At 42.0% G+C, this 24229-nt stretch overlaps 2 protein-coding genes across 3 annotated transcripts; both read right to left on the bottom strand.

Annotated features, from left to right (window-relative positions):
• Window positions 1-28: 28 nt before the first annotated feature.
• On the bottom strand, window positions 29-14948 carry ap1m3 (adaptor related protein complex 1 subunit mu 3). Of its 2 annotated transcripts, XM_018754248.2 has the most exons (13): window positions 14871-14948; window positions 13891-14638; window positions 11355-11511; window positions 11057-11124; window positions 10738-10868; window positions 6933-7080; window positions 5755-5881; window positions 3293-3435; window positions 2759-2830; window positions 2286-2444; window positions 1670-1795; window positions 1220-1295; window positions 30-671 (listed from the first exon to the last, which is right to left on the bottom strand). In XM_018754248.2, exons 2-13 carry the CDS (start codon window positions 13930-13932, stop codon window positions 649-651), a joined length of 1272 nt encoding a protein of 423 aa, XP_018609764.1. In that variant the 5' UTR covers window positions 13933-14638; window positions 14871-14948; the 3' UTR covers window positions 30-648. The 2 variants fall into 2 exon arrangements, with proteins under 2 accessions (XP_018609766.1, XP_018609764.1); XM_018754250.2 differs by lacking the exon at window positions 13891-14638 and having other exon boundaries at window positions 29-671; window positions 14871-14945.
• Window positions 14949-15198: 250 nt separating this feature from the next.
• Window positions 15199-22392, bottom strand: c9h1orf210 (chromosome 9 C1orf210 homolog). The gene is made up of 5 exons (XM_018754251.2): window positions 22279-22392; window positions 17790-17909; window positions 16811-17291; window positions 16626-16718; window positions 15199-16369 (listed from the first exon to the last, which is right to left on the bottom strand). Exons 2-5 carry the CDS (start codon window positions 17892-17894, stop codon window positions 15987-15989), a joined length of 1062 nt encoding a protein of 353 aa, XP_018609767.2. The 5' UTR covers window positions 17895-17909; window positions 22279-22392; the 3' UTR covers window positions 15199-15986.
• Window positions 22393-24229: the final 1837 nt, after the last annotated feature.

Raw genomic sequence — 24229 nt, 5'->3', positions numbered from 1 at the left:
ATTGTGAAACAAAGTATATAAAAGTATAGCCATACAGTGTTTTTCAGGAACTAGCTACCGTTTGCATCATATTCCTTATGTGGGATTAATATATAACCTTTTCTTGAAATCACTAGTTATAATTCCCAGTGAAAACTGAAGTCATAGCAAAAAGATATTTACATTTGTCAAACTCTTGTGCCGTTAACAGATTCCGTAATAGGGAATTTATGAGGTTACGGGGAAAGGTCCTGAAGTAATGGCTTTGGAGATCAGCTGACACACCCAGTACAAATATCCAAGTTGTATCAGTACAGCACAGGCTAAGGCTTTCAGTGTTTGACCTGCAGTGAAACAGCAGTTTCTTAAGATTGCATCTTGTCTCTCTTATCCAAACTTGAGCTTTGCCGTTTGACTGGCCCATGAAAAAGATGTTTACGTCTCAAATGAGAAAACACTACATGACAGATGTATACTGAAAGACAAAGTTCTTTATAGCTGTTTATATAAAAAAAAAAAAAATGCCGTAAGCCAGATATTGTGACAAGGGTATCAGAGTCCCACAGGCATGTGTAGTGATAATTGTTTGTAGTCCTTGCCCTCTCCTCTTCTCCATGTGAAGACAGCAATGTGGCAGTGCACAGACTCATCTGTCTTGGACCTTTGCACTTAACTTGTCCGTAGTTGATAATCTGCCAGACATAATGATACAGAAAACCATTAGGGCATTGTATCAACAGTCCCTTTTTAAGAAATTAAAGCAAAAGATGCACGGTTGAAAGCTACAGCTCAAGGTTAATGATCAGAACTGTACATCTGACTTAATTTGATCCTGGGAATAAGAAAGGGACTAAAATGACTTCATAACAGGGAGATGTTTAAACGCTGAACATCACGTGGATATTTTGCCATTTTATATTGCAGACTGCATGTAATTAAAAAATGCATTTTTTCAAAAAGTAAAACTAAAATCAGACACCAGTTTGTTTTAATGAAATTTAAACGTTGCTCTGATTTGATACTGATATTTACATTTAATAAAGTGTTCTGACCACACAGTTCTATCTGAAATCAAATATAAATGGAAATGATGTCATAGCATGTAAATGAGATATGAGTAAATATCAAGTGAAAGGCAAATACAATTTGGTGTGACAGCAAAAATAAATATGGGCTTTAACTCATCTAAAAATGCATTTTCTAAAGACCAGGTATGTGCAAGATGGAGAAAGAAACTCACCTCCACTCTGTGTGATGTATCGCACCCAAGGCAATGCTTGGTAGCCGCTTTTCTCGATGATCTTCAGGTAGCGGACCTATTGATATATATACACAAATACAAGAATTTCTTTAAAAAGAAAAACACTTTATGGATATTTACATGGGATGCTGGATAAAAAAAAAGTTACCCAAAATAGTTAATGGCATTCAGAGGCAATTTTCTAATGACAGTCATACCCAATCAGGTGTATCAAATGCCACTGAATACAGAATGCATAAACATTGCTTAATAGGAAATTTCATGAATTGTGAAATCAAAACATAACTGTTGTATTCCAGATATCCTACAAAAGTCTCAGTAAATATTACATATCAGAATGGGAGAAATGATGAGGGCCTTTAGCAAGAACACGTCAGAATGTGCAAGTGAATGACCACATGGTGCTGCAATAACAGGGTGAAGCCTCACCTGGATCCCTGACACAGTGAAGTAGGGGATCTCAAAGTTGACAGTGATGGGAGGCTTGCCCTCTGTTTCATCTGCTTCCACACTGGGGAGCCCGAAGTGAGCCCTCAGCATGTATTCCTTCCCCCCCTGCACACAACACTCCTTGTGAGCATGTGGTCAGCAAGACGGACACTATAACAGCAGCCACAGCCTGGACTAATATTCACCTAGACCACCTGCCCCGTACGCGAGTGGTGTTTTGTTTCACACTAATTTCACAACATGGCAAAAATGAAAATGATCATTTAATCACGTCATTTGCAGCGCAAATGTCTCCCTCAGAATTATGCTTCATTGGCAAGACCATATTAAAGTCAGCATATCACTGGCTTTACACAATGAGTGGAGTAGCAATATTCTTCCTCCAATTTTGTCTACGTGAGGATTGTGACTGTGCCGTCAACAGCTAGAGCAGCATTTCCTTAGTGAACTATTTATAGTGCCCTTGGAGTAGCAGCGTACAATACTGAGGTTTTCATTTTAGTAAAAACACTAATCCCGTAAGGAAGTACTAGATTTGCTCCGCTATATTCGAGGACTAGTATGAAAGTACAGCCAGAACGGAAAGTGTTCTCACTGGGAAGGACTTGATGTTCCACTGAACTGCATTCTTCTCTGGAACCCACTTAGCGCTGCCCATGGTGGTCTTGAATTTCGGAGAGTCAGCATCGCTGGGCACCGGCACCATGATGGACACGTTGTTAGCAGTGGACCTGTTTTTGAACTGGCTCCGGGCCTACCGGTCAGAAGCACGAGAAAAGGCCAATCAATATGGTGCACGCAAAGGGAAATACACTGCTCATCATTTGCAGTGTGACTCAGTATTAGCCAGTGCCCTAAAGAATGGAAAGTGAGCAAAGTGTGTTTTGTCAATCTTAGGTTCAAATTGCTAAACCTTTTTACAGGCTACAGCAAATACATGCATAAGACATTTTTTTCCAGGGATGAGCGAAGGATGAGCTGTAGTATTAGCTGCAAAGAACGCGCACACACCAGACTTGGATCCACACACGAGAAGAGACGGGAAAAGGGGTATGGCAGGTGCCTCACCTTGACCTTAATTTCTACTCGACTGTGGGAGTACTTCTCTATCACAGACTCGATCCAAATGAGGGGCTTCACCTGAAGGAGAGTGGGAGAGAACGTAAAGCATTCTGTAGCAGAGCTGAGAAGCAATGGCTGACCAGCTGCTCCCCACACTCTCAGCTCAAGGACATTTAGGGCACGGAGTCCAGCTGATGGTGCTTCGCTTTGTCAGGATCCCTGGTTTGTTGCCTGAACTGTGTACTGCCAGTTTGTCTGTACTGAGAGCATAGAGTGCTGAGCAGCAGGAAAAAGGAGGACATTCAGAAATATGGACTTTGACAATACACAACAGAGCTAAATTTAGTCAAGAGTGAATCTCAATGCCAGGCAAGTAGAAAACCCCCACATGTATTAGAGTACATTATTATATAATACAAAGAATAAAAATCAGCTTCCGTTTGCACTACAAAATATAGCTTGGAATGATTTTACACATTCCATACATTCATCCACACACTGCCACATTTAGCAGGAAGGTTGAATGGGCATGCTACTGACCGTTGTGTTCAGACGATAAGACATGAGTTCACACTCCCCATCGGGGGGTATGAAGGAGATGGTGCGGTCATTCTCGAAGCGAGACAGGCGCACACACTGGTGAAATTTCACGTCTTCTAACTCCACCGCCTTGCTCTTTTCCCCTGGCAGAAAAACACATTTATACAGATCAGTTTTCTGTCAGGAAAAAACTGCTGGACATCTGATGACCGCTGTGAGGAGCTGCATAACGATTACGATGGTGCATCTCCTCTACCTGGAGATCTCCTACAGTTGCAGGGAAGCCTATTCCGCTCCGGGTCAGAACTGCTCCCTGGGCGCTTCGATGCATGACCAGGTGTCAGTGGCATTTTAATGAAAATTACAGGAGCACAGCGCTCTTGAAGTTAAGTCAGGGAGGGTCAAATCGCAGAGCCAGGTCTTTGGAGATCAGACACCAGCCAAACAGCTATAATCCCAGCAGGTATGCTCTTCCAAATGCCTTTTCGTTGCCAGAATAAAAGGCCAAATAATGACATCAGATGCAGTCTGGAAAGGTTAGGGTGGAGACATCAGCACCATCCCAACCCCATTACCAGGTCCTGGGGTCTCCATGAATGTTTATACCCCTGCCGAAAGGAGTCATAACCCTGACAGCTTCCCCCAAGCACAGAAGGTATCAAGCTGCAATTTTATGATTTTCCTCCTCGTAGATGCCATTCTTTCATTCTCTTGTCTCTAAAAATGCAGTTTTTATCCTTGCCCTCCACCCCAGAAACAAACAATCTTCTCGGATCATCTGCAGAACACACCACTTTTAATACATATATCCCTAGCATAAAAGATGCAAACTATGTTGTAAAATGTTTTATGCAACAGAAAGGTTTTGACCTCATCTGAGACATTAATCTTTAACAACATTCTCTCTCTACAGGATTCTAATGACATCTGTCAGAAAAAGTACAACATATCCAAAATAATATGAAAGATATGCAAAAAATCTGATCCAAAGTAGTCATCTGTTTTACTATAATGATTTCAGTAGGCAGAAACCAATTCAAATGGCAGCATGTCTAGCTGCTTCAAGTCTTTTCCTCTAGGGGACAGTATATCAGGTCTAGGCCAGTGTCTATTGTGGCCATCGCAGGACTGCCTATCTGTTTCCTTCAGAAAGCAGCACTAGGAACTAAGTGTTTATCGGGCATGACATTATAGAGCTGAAGCCACAAATTAGTTGTACATTATCATGAGCAGTTTTCCAGCGTGAAAAGAATCTAACATATTTCCCCACCATGGTGACTGGAGGTTGGCGTTTATACAAAAATGTATGGCCTACCCAACCCTTTGCTTCAGCCATGTAACACACTTAAAACAAGTCTTCAGTGTCAGAAAAAAGTACCAATTCCCTTTGTCAACAGAAGCTAAAACAATATGTATGCCAAAGATTTAACAGACACACACACAAGCTCCACTGCCATACTGGTTCTAATAACCTTACCTGTTTTAATGAGACAGTCAAATGACACCTGGCCTTGGGACTGAGCTGTCAACAGAATGTAATTCAAACCATGAATGGCCAACGAGCAGTTCAATCAGAGCAAACGGTGCTACGTTTGGTCAGCTATCAGGTTTGTTTGAGTTACTGACTATTCCAACCCTGTAGAGTATAAATTTCACAGTTGACGTAAAGCCTGATGGGTAGCAGACTGCTAGCCCAAGGGCACTGAACAGAAACGCAAATTGACAGTTCTGAGAGGGACTTGACTGTGAGTGAGTATTTTTAATGTAACCTCAATAAATATTTATCAGTTTTCTTCCAGGTCAGAAGAAACCTCAAACTTCTGGAACAGCAAGAAGCGAACCTACAGAAGTGAAGGTGAAATGGACTTGCTCTCAAGAGCAATATAGGAAACTGACTGGGAGTCCGTTGTTTGTGTTCTTAGTTGTGGCTGTAAGCCGTGACAACATTTCATCCAAATTTTAACTACAAAAAGTATGATTTGGTAATGAGACTACGCTGTCAGCTACATGAAATAAGTGTATAATTTAACAGTAAAATGTTATTTGATGTTTTTACAGTTCTACGACTGCTCCAAATGACCCTAAATACCACAAACCACCCTGAACAGTTTTATATCATACATAATAATACACATAGAAACTAATTAAATGTAATGGGATTATGTAAGGCAATGCTTCTATTGCTTTAAAAGGCAAAATGTCACAGGTCTTTGCAGATCTATCCATGAATTTCCTTTTGGCTATCCTTCCAGCACCTTAGAGTAATTCTCGCAGGAGGTGTGTACGTGTGTTGGTCGTCAGGAGGACAGCTTCAACTTGGGAAGTACAGTCTGGGGTTAGGTATAGATGTACGCTCAAAGGCTCTAATTGTTCAAGCACAGCTCAGAGTTTAATTTTTTCAAACAACTGAGAAACAGATGGGCTAAGACCAGCAGTGAACCCTAGTTAGATTACCCACTTACTGCCTGTGATCTCGAAAAGCACTTTGTCATTGAGTCCCAGTCTCAGCTCCGGCATCCCAGAGAGGACCACCTTGAGCTTGATGCTGCCCACGATCTCACTGCGCAGGACATTGCCACTGGCACTCACCTAAAACATACAAAGGGTATTAGGACTGCTTAAATGAGAATAAAATATGTGATACACAGATAGCTTTCCATCATATCTCTACATTTTGACAAATTATGTCTTGCCAGAAAGACAACAGTATGTGATCAATTTTATCCTGAAAGGACAGCATAACAATATAACCGGGGGGAAAAAAAAAAAAAGCAGCATGAGAAAAGAAATGGATTTTCAATCATCTCAACCCCTCAGTCATGGACATGTTAACTAGGTGTGGGTGAGACCTTTTAAACACAAGGTGAGGACTGCTCTAAGAGAGGAAATCGGAAACATTTTCCAAACATTGTGAATTGAAGGAAGTGGGATAAGAGGTTTTGCAGGCCTCTGTTCCTTTGAAACAAAATGCACAAAGACTTCAAACCCATCCCAAGCTTATACAATTTCCACAACAAGAAGAGTAAAACATTAACACAGCTTGAAAAAGATATTTTCATGGGTTCAATCAATCAAACTAATGACACTTTTCTCCAAAGTGACTAACAATGTTAAGCCACCTACAATTATTTACCAATTTATACAGGTTGGGTAATTTTACTGGAGCAACTTATGGTATGTACCATGCTCGAGGGTACAAAAGCCAGAGGTGGGACTGGAACATATGACCTTCAGGTCCAAACGTAGCAGCTCTAACCACTACACCTCCAGCTGTCCTGGAAGTACTATTTTATAGTAGAGTTCAAAATATATGTTTAATACACAAATACATTTTTTCCCCATGTCTATACTGGGTATAAACTAAAAGCAAATACATCTGGCATGATAATCAAGTCATGTCCTACCGATCCTACAAGTACCTTTACCACAGTTTATCTTTGCGATGACCAAATACAGGATGTTCCAAAGCTTCACAAATGCACCATATACATATATAACACTGATGTTCATGTTCATAACCAGTTTTAAATGTAGTCACTTTGTTACCACTGAGACTTGATCAAACCATGGCCTACTCCAGATACTGAACAGGCAGCACAGCTGTACTTTGGTCAAGATGACTTTGAACAAGTTCTCCTACCAGCAGGTTCACTGACTCAATGACATCCATGAAGACTTCATTCTTCCTGTACTTGATACCCTCAGACCTCCAGGAAACAGCATTGGTAACTGTGGCCGGCGGCCGGGGAGCACCAACCTCAAGCTTGTGCCCTTTCTGCGTGATGTATCTGAGGGGGGAACATTATGAAGGTTACAAGTCACTTTCAGGATATGGATAGCAAAAGGTAACAATACCTTGACTAATTTCCTTACACTTTTATACTTAATGAAAGACTCCCCCCAAAAAGCCATTTACAGAACACCATTTCCCTCGTTTATAAAGCTGTTCATACTACTGCAGTAATTTATATTGCATTTGTACTTTCCACACAACATCTTTGCTGTGAACCAAGGTGCACTTTGGAGATAAACAGTTCCCTGTTGCTACATTAGGGAGGGCTGCCCATCTCCCCAGGGTGTCGTTTGCGAGCCCCAACCGGCACACACTAACCAGCAACGCTGCAGCTGCGCGCATAAACACCTGATCTCATATCCCTGCACGTCTACCCTCCGTGGCAGAGTTGAGGAACAAGCGCTCCATTTGTTTGTTTGTCGCTGACATCAAATAGAGGCACCACCTGCTCCACACCTCATCCCAGCCACCATGTAACTGCCACAAATTCAGTATTCCTCTTCTCCTCCCCCGCTCAGCTTTCAGACGTGAGATCACTCCTGACAAGCCGCGAGAGTCAATCAATTCCCCCGGCAGGCGTCTCGCACATAATCACAAGGCTGATCCATGCTTGCCATCACATCCAGCCAACCTGCAACTGCCGATTCCCATTCGTTCACTCTGGGCCACATTCACCGTGTGATGAGACGCTGCTGAGTGTTGGTCTTAATTACACTAATTTGTCATTTGAGAGCTGTTTTACTTTGATCGTTTTGTAAGGGCCCAAAAAAAAACTATTAATTAGAAAACCATTTTATAGTAGCAGTGCTGTGAAATCAATTGCACATCGTAGTTTAATTGCAGTGCATGTTGTGTGGGGATATCAACTGGGAGGGAGCTCACACCTGTTTCCACTCATCAGCTGTAGTTAAATAACGTTGTATGAGGTCTCTAGGGGGAAATACGTTGTTCTAACACCTGTGTTTCTGAAATGGAAATGAAAACTTCATATTCTGACCTGTGGGGTTGAGATCATATTTCTTACACTGTCTGATGCCTGAGTGGGGGTGCGGTGGCGCAGCAGGTTTGACCGGGTCCTGCTCTCTGGCAGGTCTGGGGTTCGAGCAGGGGCATAGCCAGAACTTTTTTTCAGGGATGGCTAGGTAAGACCCAGTGATTTCATTGAGGTGGCCAAAAAAAAAAAAAAAAAAAGCACAACTGTGATATATGCTGTACCAAAAGCAAAATCTACAGCCAGAAATTCTATAAATTCTACAGAATTTATTACAAATGTACACAAGAAATTATAGTCACAGTACTTAGAAAGGTCTGTAAAAACATTACTTTATACATTATTTGAATATTTAGATGCTAATGATGCCAACTGGGTATTGGAAATTATTTTTTATGTTTTTAGACACAATTGATGTAACCTTCATACCTGGTGGGCAATGACTGACTACATGAATGGCTACTGCTCTCCGATTCTGGTCTGATGTGTGTTGTCTCTGTAGAGCTTCTCCACAATCTCCCTCTCGGACCGTATGATACCTCTGCTTCCTCCTTGTCTCTCTTAGCAGCACACATTTCCCCTGCTTCTTCTTCCCTCTCTGTAGCATTCATTTCCCTGCTTCTTTGCCATTTTCAGTTTTACTGCTACTAGTCCTCAGTTTGTAAGAAAGGAAAGTATCTTCCTGTCTTCCCCTGCTTTCCTTTTGCTCTCTACAGTTTAGAGAAACGCACCCATCAAGAAACACTTTTATTATTATTATTAAACTGAATAGCCACTTACAAAAAAGAGTGACAGACTCATGTAAGTGTACGATGTGGTAACAGTATTTTTAAAAATTAGCTAGCTAGCAGTTGCAGTAACTTTAGCTAACATTAGCTAAGTTATGCGATATGACGACAAGCTAACGTTTGTTTCTCACGATGAAACATTGCAGTACCTCAATTTTAACAAACTTTCACAAAATGGTAGTGAAATGTAGGTAAACAACACTGATTTTACTCTCCTGATCGCCGTATCCTCTTGTGTTGCTCACTTGGGCTGGACTTGGCTGGAGTAACGGTACCGAAATTGAATTTTACCGCTCTACTCCCTCCTACACACAGAGGTTTGTGCCGTGCGGGCGGTTCGCAGCTCTTCAGCCTGACAGTGTTCCGTGCGGCACTATGTGTGTCATACAAGTTTGAGCGGTGGAAAAAAGTCACCTGTCAGTGCGGTCAGAGTGCTTTGCACAACAGGGGTGGCCAGAGGGTTGGCCAAGCTTCAGTCAGGGGTGGCACTGACCACCCACGGCCACCACGAAGCTACGCTCCTGGGTTCGAGTCTTGCTTGGGATGCCTTGTGATAGACCGGCGTCCCGTCCTGGGTATGCCCCTCCCCCTCCAGCCTTGCGCCCTGTGTTGCCGGGTTAGGCTCCGGCTCATCGCGACCCCGCTTGGGATGAGGGGTTTCAGACTGTGTGTGCGCGCGCGCGTGCTGCCTTATTCTTCAGAGCTGGACTCAGATGAGCAGTATAAATCTGTACTGATATATTCTATTTAGGGCTCAACTGTTTTTCTCCTCTATATGACCTTGTGCACTGCACAAGGTGAATACATATATGCTTTCAACATTCATGCTCCTCTTGTGCCTCGGAGAACAAACACGCAAAATCAAATGAGGAAGACTAACAGAATAGCATTAGAATATAAATCCAGGAGGACCCATTTGCTGGACCCATCATGGGAGTAGAGGTGGACATGAGAGCAGAAAAGAGACACAGATGAGGAGTGTCTCACGCGCATCTCAAGTGCCAACAGCTGTTGGTGTCTTTGTGATGCAGAGAGACAGTACAAAGCACCTGCAAATGAGGATATTCCTGCTCTCTGAAACATATGAGCAGCATTAACGCTTAGTGAAGGACTCTGAAATTCTGGCCATGTAAATACGAACACAATGGGTTATCATGCTATAACTTCGAAGCATTTTAACTTTGTTTTCCACAAAAAAAAAAAAAAAAAAAAAAAAGGCAAGTATTTCTCTAATATTGAACTTCCAACTAAGAACGAATGTGACATTTAAAATGCTTAGCTGACAGGTGGAAGCAAAGCACACCCACTATCGCTGTATTCCACACTATCTATAGCTCACATCTGATGTTGCTGATCAGTAACAAGATGAAAAATCTTGCCCATGATTGTGAGATGAGCAGTGAACAACCAACAACGAGTACTTTCCATTTTCAGTCATTTTAACAAAGACCACAGTTAATGAAATGTTAAAGTCGTACAAAATATTTGTTTACCATTACTGCATTTTACAACATTTTACAGACCCAAACCAGCAACTAAATTAAAATTGTCGGAGGTCTATCATTAAGGTTTTACTCATTTTCACTCAGAGGGAAGCGCGACTTTGGAATGGCAGTCCTCTGGTCTCAATTCTGTTCATATACTGTGGAACTGCTGCACTGTCAGAGGTAGCTGAATACGAAACTAAAAATAAATTACCCAGAAATTATTACTGCCATCAAGCCAGTGGACTGCTAAACCATGTTTAAAATGAATGCATATCAATACTTCTTTACAATACCAACATCCTAGTTCACAGGCTTATCTAATAGTGAGATTACACACCATATACCGCAAAGAAAATCGTGTCTGAGCTCCAAATACTGACACTCACTCCTGAAGGATCTTGCTATCTGTGGTCTGCGGGAAGCCGAAGTCCATAACTTCGTCCATCAGTTCATACACGGTCACAAAATTGTCCCGAATGCTCTCCTCCTCCAGCTCCTTGAAGTACTCTTTGAACACCTGTACAACCATGTGGGGGGAAGGAAGAACAGTCAGGGTGTCTCAGTCATGGTATGATACATCGTGAATGTACTGGTAACAAAACCACAAAGGGGTAATGAGGGAAACTGTAGGCAGCACTCTGAACATAAGTCAGTATGCAGATTAGAAAAGTAGAAAGTAGCGCATCTAGTCAGGTCTTTGTTCACCTCCACTATTTTGTAGAGAAAAGCATACACAAGGGCAGCATTGGCATTCTTCTTGGTCATGGCCACCACTGGAGAGAAGGTGTTAAAGAGCCACAAAAGCCTCTTGCTGTGCACAGACACTTATTCCACACATCATTAAAAAAAGCAGTTATAACAGGCTGGGGAGTGTTACATGATCCCCTACAATGGGATGGCCAGTACCCAACTGCTTTAAGAGTTCCGGTGGATGATGTTACACTTATCAAACAGGAATGAAACTGCTTGCTGGGAAATATGTGAAAAATGCGACAAAGGATACGGTAGAGGTTGCTGTGCTTGATCCACAGAAAATGTGACGTTCCATGGGTGACCAAGGGGGAGACAGCTGCCTCTTCCTCCCTCTTGTTCAAAATGGGCATGAAGTGGTCAATTTCACCCATGTCAGTATTTCCCATGTAGTTCCTGCATATGAGTACCTGGAACGAGGCAAGGGAAGACTGCACGCTTTAAAGAGTGCAACACCAGCAAACTACAGCAATCTGTTAAATCCCTGATAGTAGGGAATCCCCATGAGAACACAGAGAGCAGACAGTGAGAAACTTCACAGACCAACAGCACCAACTCAAGCTTTGACATCACTGTGCAAGAAACTGAACTGAAGCTGCCATTCAAACAACTAGCTTTATGCCACTACAGGCTGCACAAGCCATCAAAACATTTAAATGTTAAATAACTTGGTTTTACGTATAAGCCACCGTATTAGACATTTCCATAACGTAAATCCAACAAGGTGAAGGGAACAACGGAATCAAATCAAATGTACTGTATACAGAGAGGAACAACGTGTTTCTATTGCAACAAAAATTACGGAACGAGAACTTGGCACTGATTCCTACAAATTTACACAAGAGCACTACTGTCACAAGACACTTGATCTTCACATAGGTTGGAAATTAACCGAAAAAATTATGTAGGTTTTACTAAGATTTAAGCAATGTGCACATTTCAACAATAAAGAACTGCTACCAAATAAGTACAGATAATTATGAGGACACAATGAGCACCACTTTCTCACTTAATTCCTAAAGATCAAGAAGGTATTTTATGCAAGACAATCCAAAGACTGGTCTAAAATGTAAGGAAAGTGAAGGCAGGCTTTTTGTGCTATCAAGCCACAAAAGCTACACCTTTAATTCTTAAAAACATACTTTTATAGAACACTCACCAAGAAATATTTTGCAAATAAAACATACAATAGTTTTGTTAGTGTCTGAACATAGACACATCAGTATATACAGTACTTAGTTGAGTTTCCACAAAGGGATTTAATAATTAAACACCTTGAAACGCGATGCCACTGAACCAGGAGCCCTGAATTAATTTTCAACTAGAGCCACTTTTGTGAAAACACATCAAACGTGAATTCAACAGCCAGGTTGTAACAGGAAATAGTGACATTGTTTGCCACTGCGCAAGACTGGAAAAAGAAGAAATTAAGGATGCATTACTCCCAGAGCATGCACTTTTAGAGGACAATATTTACATGAGCAGTGAGAATTTCACCCAACCTTCTTAGAATTTGGGGGGGGTGGCATCCAGTGACAGTGTTTTTTTTTTTCTTCTTCCTTTTCCTTAAACTGTGGATGACCCATGGTCTGGTATCCAGGATGACCAATCGATTCGCACTGGGGAAACGCTGGACACACTCTGAACACACACTCCATCCATGTGTGTAACCCTGCTTCTGATTGACACCCATTAGCTGCTCACCCTTTTCAGGCCTTTCCTCTATGATCTCTCCAGAAGAAGAAGCAGTAGTTCTGATAGTCTAAAATACACCTCTTTGTACTAAGGATGAAGAGCATTATTATATGAAGAGAGAGCTTCTCCCTCCTCCTCCCGCACTGCTCCAAACAGCACCTTTCCCTTATTAAGAAGGTTGCTGACAAGCCAGACTGCTGCTTAAATTCCTCAAAGTGTGAGCTGCACATCTGTGGCTGTCGGTTGGTCCCCTTCGTGTTCGCCGACAAGGACGTTTACCAGTGTTCAGGTGACACCAAGGTAAGTCATCAGATTAATTCATCATCACACTCCATTACTTTCTATTATATTTTCTTATTTAGCTTTTACACTGATTTTCTCCAAAGCAACTTCCAATGTTAGGGTACTTAAAATTATTGACCCATTTATACAGTTATTTTTTTTTTTAACTGGAGTAATTTTAGGGTAAGCACCTTGCTCAGGACAGGGTACTACAACCAGAGGTGGGAATTGAACCTGCAAACTTTGGGTCCAAAGGCAGCAGCAGCTGTAACCACTACACTACCCGCTGTCCCCCGCCGAACAGTCAGGTGTCACACCGCTTTAGTCTCACATTGTTTTACATTGTTACTGTTAATCCGTGGCGCGCGGATGAGCTCCAGCGTCACCAGTTCGCTGTTACTGCGCCCCGCGCAGCGCGGACACCTGACGCTCGTGGAACAGGTACGTATGAACTCGCAGAACCAGTTTTATTTATTTATTTATTTATTTTAAAGCAGCTGGCTTGGCTCTTTTATATACCCGTTTCCAGTTTCAACATTTACATTTTTTTACAGCCTCTCAAAAGGCGCCCCCAATCGCAGAATTTCGAGCTGCGTTATCACATTTCCGTCAAAATATCGACGCTGCATCAGCGCGATCGGACGAAGGCGACTTCGGTCAAAACCCAACAGCGACACTCGACTCGCTCCAATTTGCCTCTATTCTGTCACTGTCGCCAATTACTGTGTTTAGCGAGCGCTACTACCTGTTGACGCGGGGTGGACGCGCCTCCTTTCTTTTCCCCCAAGTAAACTAAGTTTGTTTGCGCTCACCTTGCCCTTCACGTCCAGAATAAATAGCGCAGAAGCCGACATCGTCGCATACCACGTCGTTTCTTCCTCCTCCTCGTCTTCTTCAAGGAAATAATAAATTAATGAATGAGGCGCGGTGCGGATCTCCCGTTCGCATCACCCCCCGCGCTCTCTTCCGGGTCCCTGGGCGTCACAGAGCTGCCGAGCGACTTTCACCACCAGCTTCCACGTGAAGCCCGGCGCGTGGCTGCGCGTCGGCGTCCTCCTCCATCGCACGAGCGCAAAAGGTGCCGAAAAAGGCCCAGCAAAACACCTTCACACGCCCGCAGTTTCACATAATAGTGCTCCGCTCTCCTGTGCGGGCGCCCGACGTGGCGACGAGCACAGCTCCATGTACTTTCACGTTAGTGTGCAGCCGTGGCGTCTTAATGTGGGTTATACGTTTACGTCTATTACTGCGTCTATGGTTGTAAAGGTCCGGGCGCGGGCGGGTGCCGGCAGCGCTTCGGAAATGGTGCAACAGCGACCCACAGTGGCCGTGGGGGGTACAGGCGGAACATGGCGCAGCAGTGGGTTCGGGAGAAAATGGCTCAGCAGCGACACCCTGCCGCCATGTTGAGGTGTGCGCTGAACAATGGGCTTCGTCTCGTCGTTTACATTTTGATAGTTACCCCTCTTTATTATACATATTATAGCCGCGCTGGTTCAATGGAAGGATAGCCACGCCTCATACTGATGTCTTCTACCATTTATTCAGACACCGTGAAAACTACAAAAAAAAAAAAAAAGACATAAAATTTAAGCGTACACCTTTCACATACTTTAAATTCTCTCATGATATTAGCGTCCGTTACACACCACCACCAGCATACGTCGTTACAACAACAACGTTACTAATACAATTAACACGATAAAATACGCAAGAAACAATCACACTTGTTCACATAAGCAAATCAACAGACATTATAACACAATATAGACTGAATTAAAGTGACAGTTACCGTGTGCGCCCTTTGAACCTTATCGTTATGCAGAAAATGTTTCAGAAGTTATGTTTGGCTACTGCCTGTCCTTCCTCTTACCCACAATTCAACCTTCCATCTCTCAATTAAACTCAGATCACGTGACCCATTAAACTCTGCATTTAACAACCCATTTTTTTTTTAAAAAGAGTTACATTCTTAATATCACACGGTATTTATTACATTTTAATAATTTGAAAAACTGAGCAAACTCGAATGAAAATAGATTTCTAACAAAAAAATGAACCAAAACTCTCAATATGAAACCTGTCTGTCTCTGAGACAGTTACACTCTTTCTTGAACTTTTCTCCAAACCAAATTAGAATGTTAAGCTACTTCCAGTTATGTACGTGCATAAATGAAGGTGAACGCGTTGCTCGAAGGTACTACGGCTAAAGGTGGGATTCAAACTGCAACCTTTGCAAAGGCAGCAGCGCTAACCACCATGCTACTAGCTGCCCCTCCTCTGGCCTGCATTGAAGTGTTTTAAAGCAAGCTCAAAATTAATTTTTTTTTCCCCCCCACACATTACATTTTCATTTAATCCTTACCAACTGAAGAAATACACACAATGACAAATTCCAGGTTTGCATTTCATCCATTCAGGGGTGAAGCTAGCACAATAAAACATTAAGTGTTACTGGTCATCATTAATAACACAAATCAACTGAAATAAAACATCACGTAGTAAAAGAGCTTGTGAAACATATGTAGGGCTGAAATATTTTACACTGAATTTGAAACATAATTGTCAAAATATGGCAGGCTTACAGTTTCACTGTCCCCTGAACACCTTTAACCATCAAGAGATAAACTCATTATATTTATGATCCTTGAGTATTCACCTTTTAGCGATGCATACTTTGTTTTATTTTTGTGAGTAACACGATCATAATAGCTCCAATTTGTATTTTGGCAAGTTTAAATTTTTACAGCACAAGTCCAGTCGCTTTGTGTTCACAGAAATGAAAATCTTTCATTACTGTATTAAAAATGAAACACAAATAAATATCTCAGCAGAAATCATCCAAATGTCCAGACAAACCCAACCATACTCTGTCTGATAACTGCATCATCTTCTTGTCCTTGTCTTGTTAACCGATGGAAAAATGAACATCAATGACCTCTCCTTCATCATCCAGCTCTTCTGCGGCCCTCTCTGCCCTCTCCTTCTCACTGGCCTGGATGTAGTTGTCCTCAATAAAACCGTCATCATCAGGCTCCTCGCAGACCGTCGCATCGGTCCCTTGCCTTGCTGCATCCAGGCTGGGGGGATTCATCTCGTGGCCTGCAGGGACTCCCTGGCTACATGTGTCACCCTCGCGGAGTAGAGTGTGCCGGTAGCTGGCCAGGTAGCGATGGAGGAGCTTGCACTTGGCTGCCAGAGCGATGGAGATGGAGGTGAATATGGCTGTCACCAGGACGGCCACCAGGTACGGCCACGTCTTAGAGGACTGGTTTCTGTTCACATCTGTCTCTGTAGACAGAGCAAGGTAATTTTTTTAAAAAAAATCATATCTTAAATCACTTCCTGGTAATCTGTAATGTAGTATTTCCTTGTTCTCTATTATTAACTGTGAAACATGGAAATGTCGAGCATGACTTGACCTTTCTGGAGACTGATAAAGATTTATCAATACGTATAATGATTTATACATCAGTTATCCGGACTGACACCTTTCAAATAAGTTACACTTTGTTCGATGAAACTAAAATTAAAACACACATCTTACCATTATTTCCTGCTCTGGTTGACTCTTCTTCCACACGTGCCAGTAATTTTCTTTTGAGCGGCATGAACTTGCTGATGTTTTGCTCTGCTGCTTCTGTAAGTCATCACATTACCTTGTGTCACTCCAGGCGAACTTTCACATAAGTTTCTAGACCCAAAAAGGGCAGATGAGAACTCAACATATACCTTGAGATATGTCTCTTGATTCTCTGCCGTCAGATTCTGCAGGCCAGAGGACACTCTTTATCTTAAGCCAGTATGGTGGATTGGTTTTGAGACGACTGTTTCCAAAAAGATCCAAAAAGGCTAAGGTGTTTGGCTCTTTAAGAGCAACAGGCAGGGGGTCTTGCAGTTGGTTGTTTCCCAAAAACAGCGCTTGTAATTTGGGGAAGGCCTGCAGTGCTCCCACCTCTATTCCAGCCAGCTGGCACCTGCTGAGGTCCAAAACCTGCAGGAGTGGGTGGATGCCCAGGGTGTCCTTCTCCAGAAGAGGGAGGTAGTTGCCTGACAGATTCAGCTTAACCAGCTGGCGGAACCTCCGCAGCTCCCATAAGGTTTTGGGGTGAATAAGGTTCAGCTGGTTCTGAGAGATGTCCAGCACAGTCACATTGTCCCAGACCTGATCTGGAATGGCAGCCAGCATCTGCTGGCTGCAGTTGAACAACACCTTCAAAGTTCATACAGAAAACTTGATTACCGTCAGTGAAACCTAGGAATACTGAAAAAAATCTAAAAGCAAATACATGATGCGCTTATTATGTGCTTATTTGAAAATGCATGTATTAACCATTTTCTCAGCATTTCTTGAGTGACATTTTCCAGCTATATGTTCACTGCCTCCTGTATAAGCCTATAAATAATTGATATAAACACATTTCATTAGTTGTGCTTTGAAATGATTTCTGCAGTAGGAAACTGAAACATAACTAAAATGAAACCGAGTAGGAAAAAACGCAAAGTAAAATGTCATTTGAATGTAGTTTTAAAAAGTTTAAATGCGGTTGAAGTGTTTATTTCCACTGCTGAGTAAACTTGACTCACACTGTTAAAGTATCAGGAATAAAAACAGGAAGAGTATGCCAGCAAACAGGATGTGCCTGTTGTAGTCATTAATTGTTCAGATTTCAGATTCACCGGCGACTCTAAACATCTGTGGCTCACCTACCTCCTTGGTGCTGACCACACACGGTCCTACATTTTGAAGTGTGCTGCCAATGACCACCTCCCACAAACACCAAACCATACAGAGGCTGTGGCCCCAGGACTTCATATTGTTCCCCGAGCTCTGCAGAAACAAGCAATTCCCGAGAGAAAGGCTAGTCAAAACATGGCCATTGTTTGCTCACTTGTAGTAGACATCCAATAGTCTGTTTACTCTATGGATGCAGTGGTTTTACTTTCTAACGTGTAGCTCTCTATACACTCTACATGTATTCTTTACTTATTCCTACAGCTTCATTAGCATTTGGGCATCAGCAGTGTAATGATGATGCCAATGATAATAATAATAGGATGCCAGTGATGATGAAACACATTTAATATATTGTATTGCTGTCAGGGTAGATAGGTCTAATATATATTTGTTAAGACACCAGGCGCAAAACATATTAACGGTGTCCAAGCGTGTAAAGGAAAAGTAATAATTTTGTTTTCAAAATAAAATTCAAACGAGCAATGAATTGCAGAACCGTGAGACACCAGGTAGTGTAGAAATTAAAGTTATGGATTTGGAACTTGAAGTTTAGTGAGTAGGGGGGTGTGGTGGTGCAGCGAGTTTGACCGGGTCTCGCTCTCTGCTGGGTCTGGGGTTCAAGTCCTGCTTGGGGTGCCTTGTGATAGACTGGCAGCCCATTCTGGGAGTGTCCCCTCCCCCTCCAGCCTTATGCTCTGTGTTGCCGGACCGGGCTCCGGTTTGCCGCAACCCCAGTTGGGAGAAGGGGTATGTGAGTGAGTTAACTGAGTCAAGCTGCAGTCCCTGCTACTACCATAGTCCAGTTGAGCAAGACCCTTACAATAAATGCTGTGCTGTGTGAATGCATATAAGTCATGTTGAATAAAAAGGTCAGATAGGCTCTAAATCATCAACCACAATAATAGTACAATTTTATGGAATGCACTGAAGTGTCACTCTGGGAGAGTACTGTGTAATTCAGTATGCAAATAGATATGGTCCATGGGCTGACAAACTGGATTAAAAACTTTTGCTGAAAATCCCTAAAACACATTCACAATTTATGTTAAAAAGAAATATAAAATTATAAAATACAGTTTATTGAACTGAGTAAAACAGTTAACAGAATATACTGTAAAAGTTTTGGAAATTCAGTTAAGTCAAGTTCTGTAGTTGAACCCATGGTGGGACAGCGAGTAGTGCTGCTGTTTTACAGCGCCTGGGTGGTGTGAGAGAAGGTGGGTTTGATTCCCCACTCAGTCTGTGTGGAGTTTGCATGTTCTCCCTGTGTCCGTGTGGGTTTCCTCTGGGTGCTCTGGTTTCCTCCCACAGTCTAAAGACATGCTGTTCAAGTTCCCCCACAGTGTGTGAATGACACATAAAGAGTGTGTTTCACTGATGTATGGATGAATGACCCATTGTAAGTAGTGTATCTAGCAGTGTAAATCACCTTGGTGAATAAGGTCTGTGGGCTAGTAACACTACATAGTATCCATTGTAAGTTGCTTTGGACAGAAGTGTCTGCTAAGTGAATAAATGTAAATGTAGTTAAAGCCCATAAATGTTGTATGCGATGCAATAAGAGTCAATCAAAATTTAAGTCAGAACGAGGTATTCTTTCTGCCGTAAATTCATGCATTTGCACTGTACTCATACATGAAAAGCATAGAAAAAAGTTAGGAGCAAATGTGTTGACCACATTCATTTTTATGTTTCATAATATTGTTTTACATTTCTGTAATTATTAGCAGTGATAGCAGCACAGTTTTCAGAACGAATATTCCTTGGCTATTTGATCATTCCACCTATGAAGTTTCATCAAGTAACACACACACACATTGTCTGAACCGCTCATCTCATACGTGGTCGCGGGGAGCCAGAGTCTAACCCGGCCCTTCAAGCAACAGATGTACAAAAATCAATACATAGCAGGAGTGTTTGCTGCGCAGCACAGAACAGAAGAAGTACACTTTTCAGTCTCAAGAGACAAAGAGAGTTGAGGGGCTTTCCTCCCTCTCTCCAAACATGTTATGAAAAGTGTGAATTTACTCTATGGTCAATACACAAAATTTCAATAAACTGAGTAGAAAATGTCTTGATTTACGACCTTATCAGCAGATCTTGTTTTAATATAGAGCCTTTGGCCAACCTGGGAACTTGCACTGCAATATATTTTGGAATCAGCCTTGCTGTCTAAGAAGAGAAACAGTGGTAACGTTACTTATTCACACACACTGAGTGAACCTGCTTGTCCCAAGAGAGGTTGCTGCAAACCAGAGCCTAACCTGGCAACACAGGGCGAGGGGACACACTTAGGACAGGACACCAGGGCACCCCAAGCAGGACTTGAACCCCAGACCCACCAGAGAGCAGGCCCCAGCCAAGCCCGCTGCACCACCGCACCCCACCCCCCACACATTATTTATTGATGTTCTTAGTTTCTACCTAAAAAATCCGCTCTTATTAATTTCCATATTGGTGCAGCACCCTGTCATAGCAATACTATTTATATTGCAATGGAATGCAAAATTGTTTCTACATCACTACGACATCACCTACAGCACTGAAAAATTTAAATAGCACTGTGAAGTATATCCAAGGAAGGTTATACTTTCGGTGATATTACGTCAATACTGCGTATAAGTTGCAAGTGTTTTGCAAACTGTAAACTGAAAAAAGACAACACTTAGTTATTTTAAAGAATCAAGTGCCCATTTAATGATCAGATATTTAAAGTGCAGTGTTTACGCTTAGATACTTCTTTACTTTTGCCACCATCTCGGCAATGCAGCAGTATTTTTTAGAGAGGGTCATTCTGCCCTTAGACCTCTTCCTCTCTCCTTTGCCTGCTACTGAATTGTCCATTGTTGGCTGTGAACACGCTTGAGGAGCTCTTTTTTATCTCTTCCTGCCCGGGTACAAAAACAGAGTGGGGAGTGAGTGGGGAGTTGGCCGTTGTGCAGAAAATGCAGGCTCCGTGATTTGCTTTTGGCCCTGGTGCTAACGCCAAAGTACCAGAAAGCTGGGATATGCTCTCTTTCGCTCTGTTAATGAGTTGGTGTGGAAGTCTCGTGTAAAACACTCCACACTGATCTCTCCAGTGACCTTCAGCACTAGACTAAACTGCCGACATCATCTCCTGCAGTTGTTTGTTTACTGTTTCCAGTTTCTTAGACAAGAGGGAAGATTTTATTGCCATAACATGCTCACCTTATTGACCATTATCAGCCCCATTAACCATTAAACACTGTAAAATTTAAGCATATTTCTAAAGCAGGTATTAAGCAAGTCGCACTTGGAAAGATCAATATTTTTTTTGGAAATGCAGTTTCCTTTTTAATAGTCAGTGGTATGAGAAAACATACCAAAGCTATGAAAACTCACCAAAGAACTTTCAAAGTGAAAGGTTTGAATATCTTTCTATGACTAATGTGCTAGTCATCTGATGCTGTCTCTAAAGTTGTCTAGGGTTAGGTCAAAAATAATAACGGTTGCAAAAAATTTTGTACATGCTCAGAAAGGAAGTGCATACAGTATTTTACGAGTTTGTAATAGATTTTATGAAATGTTTCTATGAGATGTATGTCGCTTTGGAGAAAAGCGTCTGCCAAATGAATAAATGTAATGAGTTATGAATGATTCATTTTGCCTTCTGCACCTAATCATGCCCTTTTATACACAAGCAAATATTTCACCCGATGACTAATGATATACAGGTTATTGGAGTGAATTACACTACTGGATGGTGTACCAGTAATAATTAAGTGGTATAATTTCTTACAGTGGATTAAAAAAGGAAGTCATCGGAATCCTGGGGTGCTCAAATTCCACATACTGTGCATTTTGTTACCGTGTTAAAGCACAACTACATAGTTTTGTATTTTTCAATGTCTGTGCTAATAAAGTACCTTGTTAAAGGTAAGCAAGGAGTATCATGAATGACAGAGGGCCTAAGAACAGCTTTTGTTCCTTTAGGAAAATAATACTATTTAAATTTTTTGCAGTATTGAATATGTTTATAGCTTACTAAAAAAATGCTCACTGATTTAAAAAGTATTACACATCAAGTGAGTTCAAACCATTCCAAAATCACTGTAGAAGCTACAAATAGCCTTTCTCCTCCAACACACACATTTTCAGAACCACTTGTCCTATACGGGGTCACGGAGCCTACCCGGCAACACAGGGCATAAGGCCGGGGGGGGGAGGGGACACCCCCAGGACGGGACGCTAGTCCGTCGCAAGGCACCCCAAGGGGGACTCGAACCCCAGACCCACCAGAGAGCAGGACCCGGTCCAACCCACTGCACCACTGCACCACCACACTTCTCCTCCAACAATAAAAATAAATACACTCAAATTATGCGAAAAAACATGCTAAAGCGATCAAGCTAAAACGTGTTTATGCAACCAATCGTGAGAAGATGAACAGAAATTAAATCCAAGCTGATAAGTACAATAAAAGCCAAAAAAAGTTTCATACCTGAATCCAGTTTTGTCGATCATGAAAACCAAAAATTGGTCAGTTTTCTGTTTGTGTTTCCATTGAAGTAGCGTATTTCAGACTTTTACATCATGTGAAGGTGCGGGTGTACAAAGGTTGTAGGTGGTTCTAAACTCCCTCTGCAATAGCAGGTTAATGAGTTACTTCATAACCTGATAAACCAGTCTAGCTGGCCCCTGCTTTTTCTCCAGTTCAGTTTAAAAAAGGAATCATCAATTCTAAAACGTTTGATGAAAACTCTGTATTTATAGATGTGTTATCAAAATGCTGTACACATGATTCTGGATCCTTTAGATGTACAAGATAAAAGTTAAAAATAAAACGTGTAAATATGCAAATCGCCTCCCAGTAACCCTGCATGGAAGTAGAGTATGTATTATGTTACTGCCAAATGAAAAAATGTGTTTTTCTTGGACCATATAATTCAGTTGTTTTTCTTGTGATGGGCAAGTCAAACCTTTTCTAGCACCCCACTAATAGGCAACAAACAAAAACAGTTGTGTCTTTATGAGAAGCTCTAATGTTACTAGAGTTAATATTATTGCTTGCTGTTTTTTAAGTGGTACATGTTTAGAGGACTAGAAAATATGTACACATGAATAGTAAATAAGAATGACATTATTCTTTTCTTTATAGTCGCACTCATTAACATTGGATGACCTGTAAGTTACAGAGGTTTAGAGTGAACAAGGACATTATTTTTTATTATATTATATACATAGCAGACATGTATATAATTTTAGTCATAATGAAATGCATGTGGTGGTGCAGTGGGTTGGATCGGGTCCTGCTCTCCGGTGGGTGTGGGGTTCGAGTCCCACTGGGGGTGCCTTGCGATGGACTGGCGTCCCGTCCTGGGTGTGTCCCCTCCCCCTCCAGCCCTACACCCCGTGTTGCCGAGTTAGGCTTCGGCTACCTGCGACCCCATATGGGACAAGCAGTTCAGACTGTGTGCGTTGCATGTCAAGGATATTTTTTTGCCAATAATACTTCTGTAATAAGTTTTTCTTATATTTATCCTGTGTTAGGGTTCAGAAAAACAAACTATTCTGCACATGATCTGTTGCTGATTTGAAAAAAATGACAGATGAAAACTGTCTCTGTTTGCTTTAAATGAACAACCTAATGTGAGTAAACAGGCCTGGCCTGACACCGAAAGGAAAGAAGTAAGACCCTGAAAACAATAGGGTCATTTCCTCTGCGGTCTGGGTGTGGAGCGCGGAGAAAAGTGTGAACTTGCCGGCCAAGCGTGTAACTCGCAAGCTCCTGGAAGCTGCTGCTAAGCGGCCTTTGAGAAACACACCAGTCAGCAGTGCGGCGGACAAGGGACTGCCCTGAACCGCAACCCCTGTCCCCCTCCGCCCCACTTTCATACCGAGACACGGGTGTCTGCTGCTGTTAGAGCTGTTGTACTGGGGGAGTTCAAGGTCTCCCGGTGGACAGCTGCGATGGCTTTGTTCTCTCCAGAGGGGAAAAAACAACACAAAGTTAAACAATTGGCAGGGGGACATAATTCAGCCCCGGCGAGGATCCGACAATGAGGACAATCAAGCGCTTTGATTCCCACATTTTAATCCTTTAGATGCACACGACTGAACACAAAGCTCACCGAACACTGTGGTTTACTTTGTGTGCTTTAATATTTTCCCAGTTCTGACATTTTGATAGATTTCTCTGATCAAATACATGTATATTTATAGTTTTGCATTGGTAACATCCAGTGATTCCGTGTCTATAGGGAATCAGCGGTATTCCGGTTAAACAGGAATGCAGACCAGTGATAAAGTTCAAATCCATCTGAGTGAATATTAGTAGTTGCACGTTATTTTTACATTATTATGTTATTTTACTTTTTTCAAACCAATTTCAGCGCATATAAATTAATGGAAACTGCGAAAAAAAATAAATAAATAAATAAAAATCAAGACAC

Source organism: Scleropages formosus, chromosome 9 (assembly GCF_900964775.1).
Source record: "Scleropages formosus chromosome 9, fSclFor1.1, whole genome shotgun sequence".
In the NCBI taxonomy this organism is placed as follows: Eukaryota; Metazoa; Chordata; class Actinopteri; order Osteoglossiformes; family Osteoglossidae; genus Scleropages; species Scleropages formosus.
Note: the sequence above shows the minus strand (reverse complement) of the source record. Positions and strands in the feature narration are given on the sequence as shown.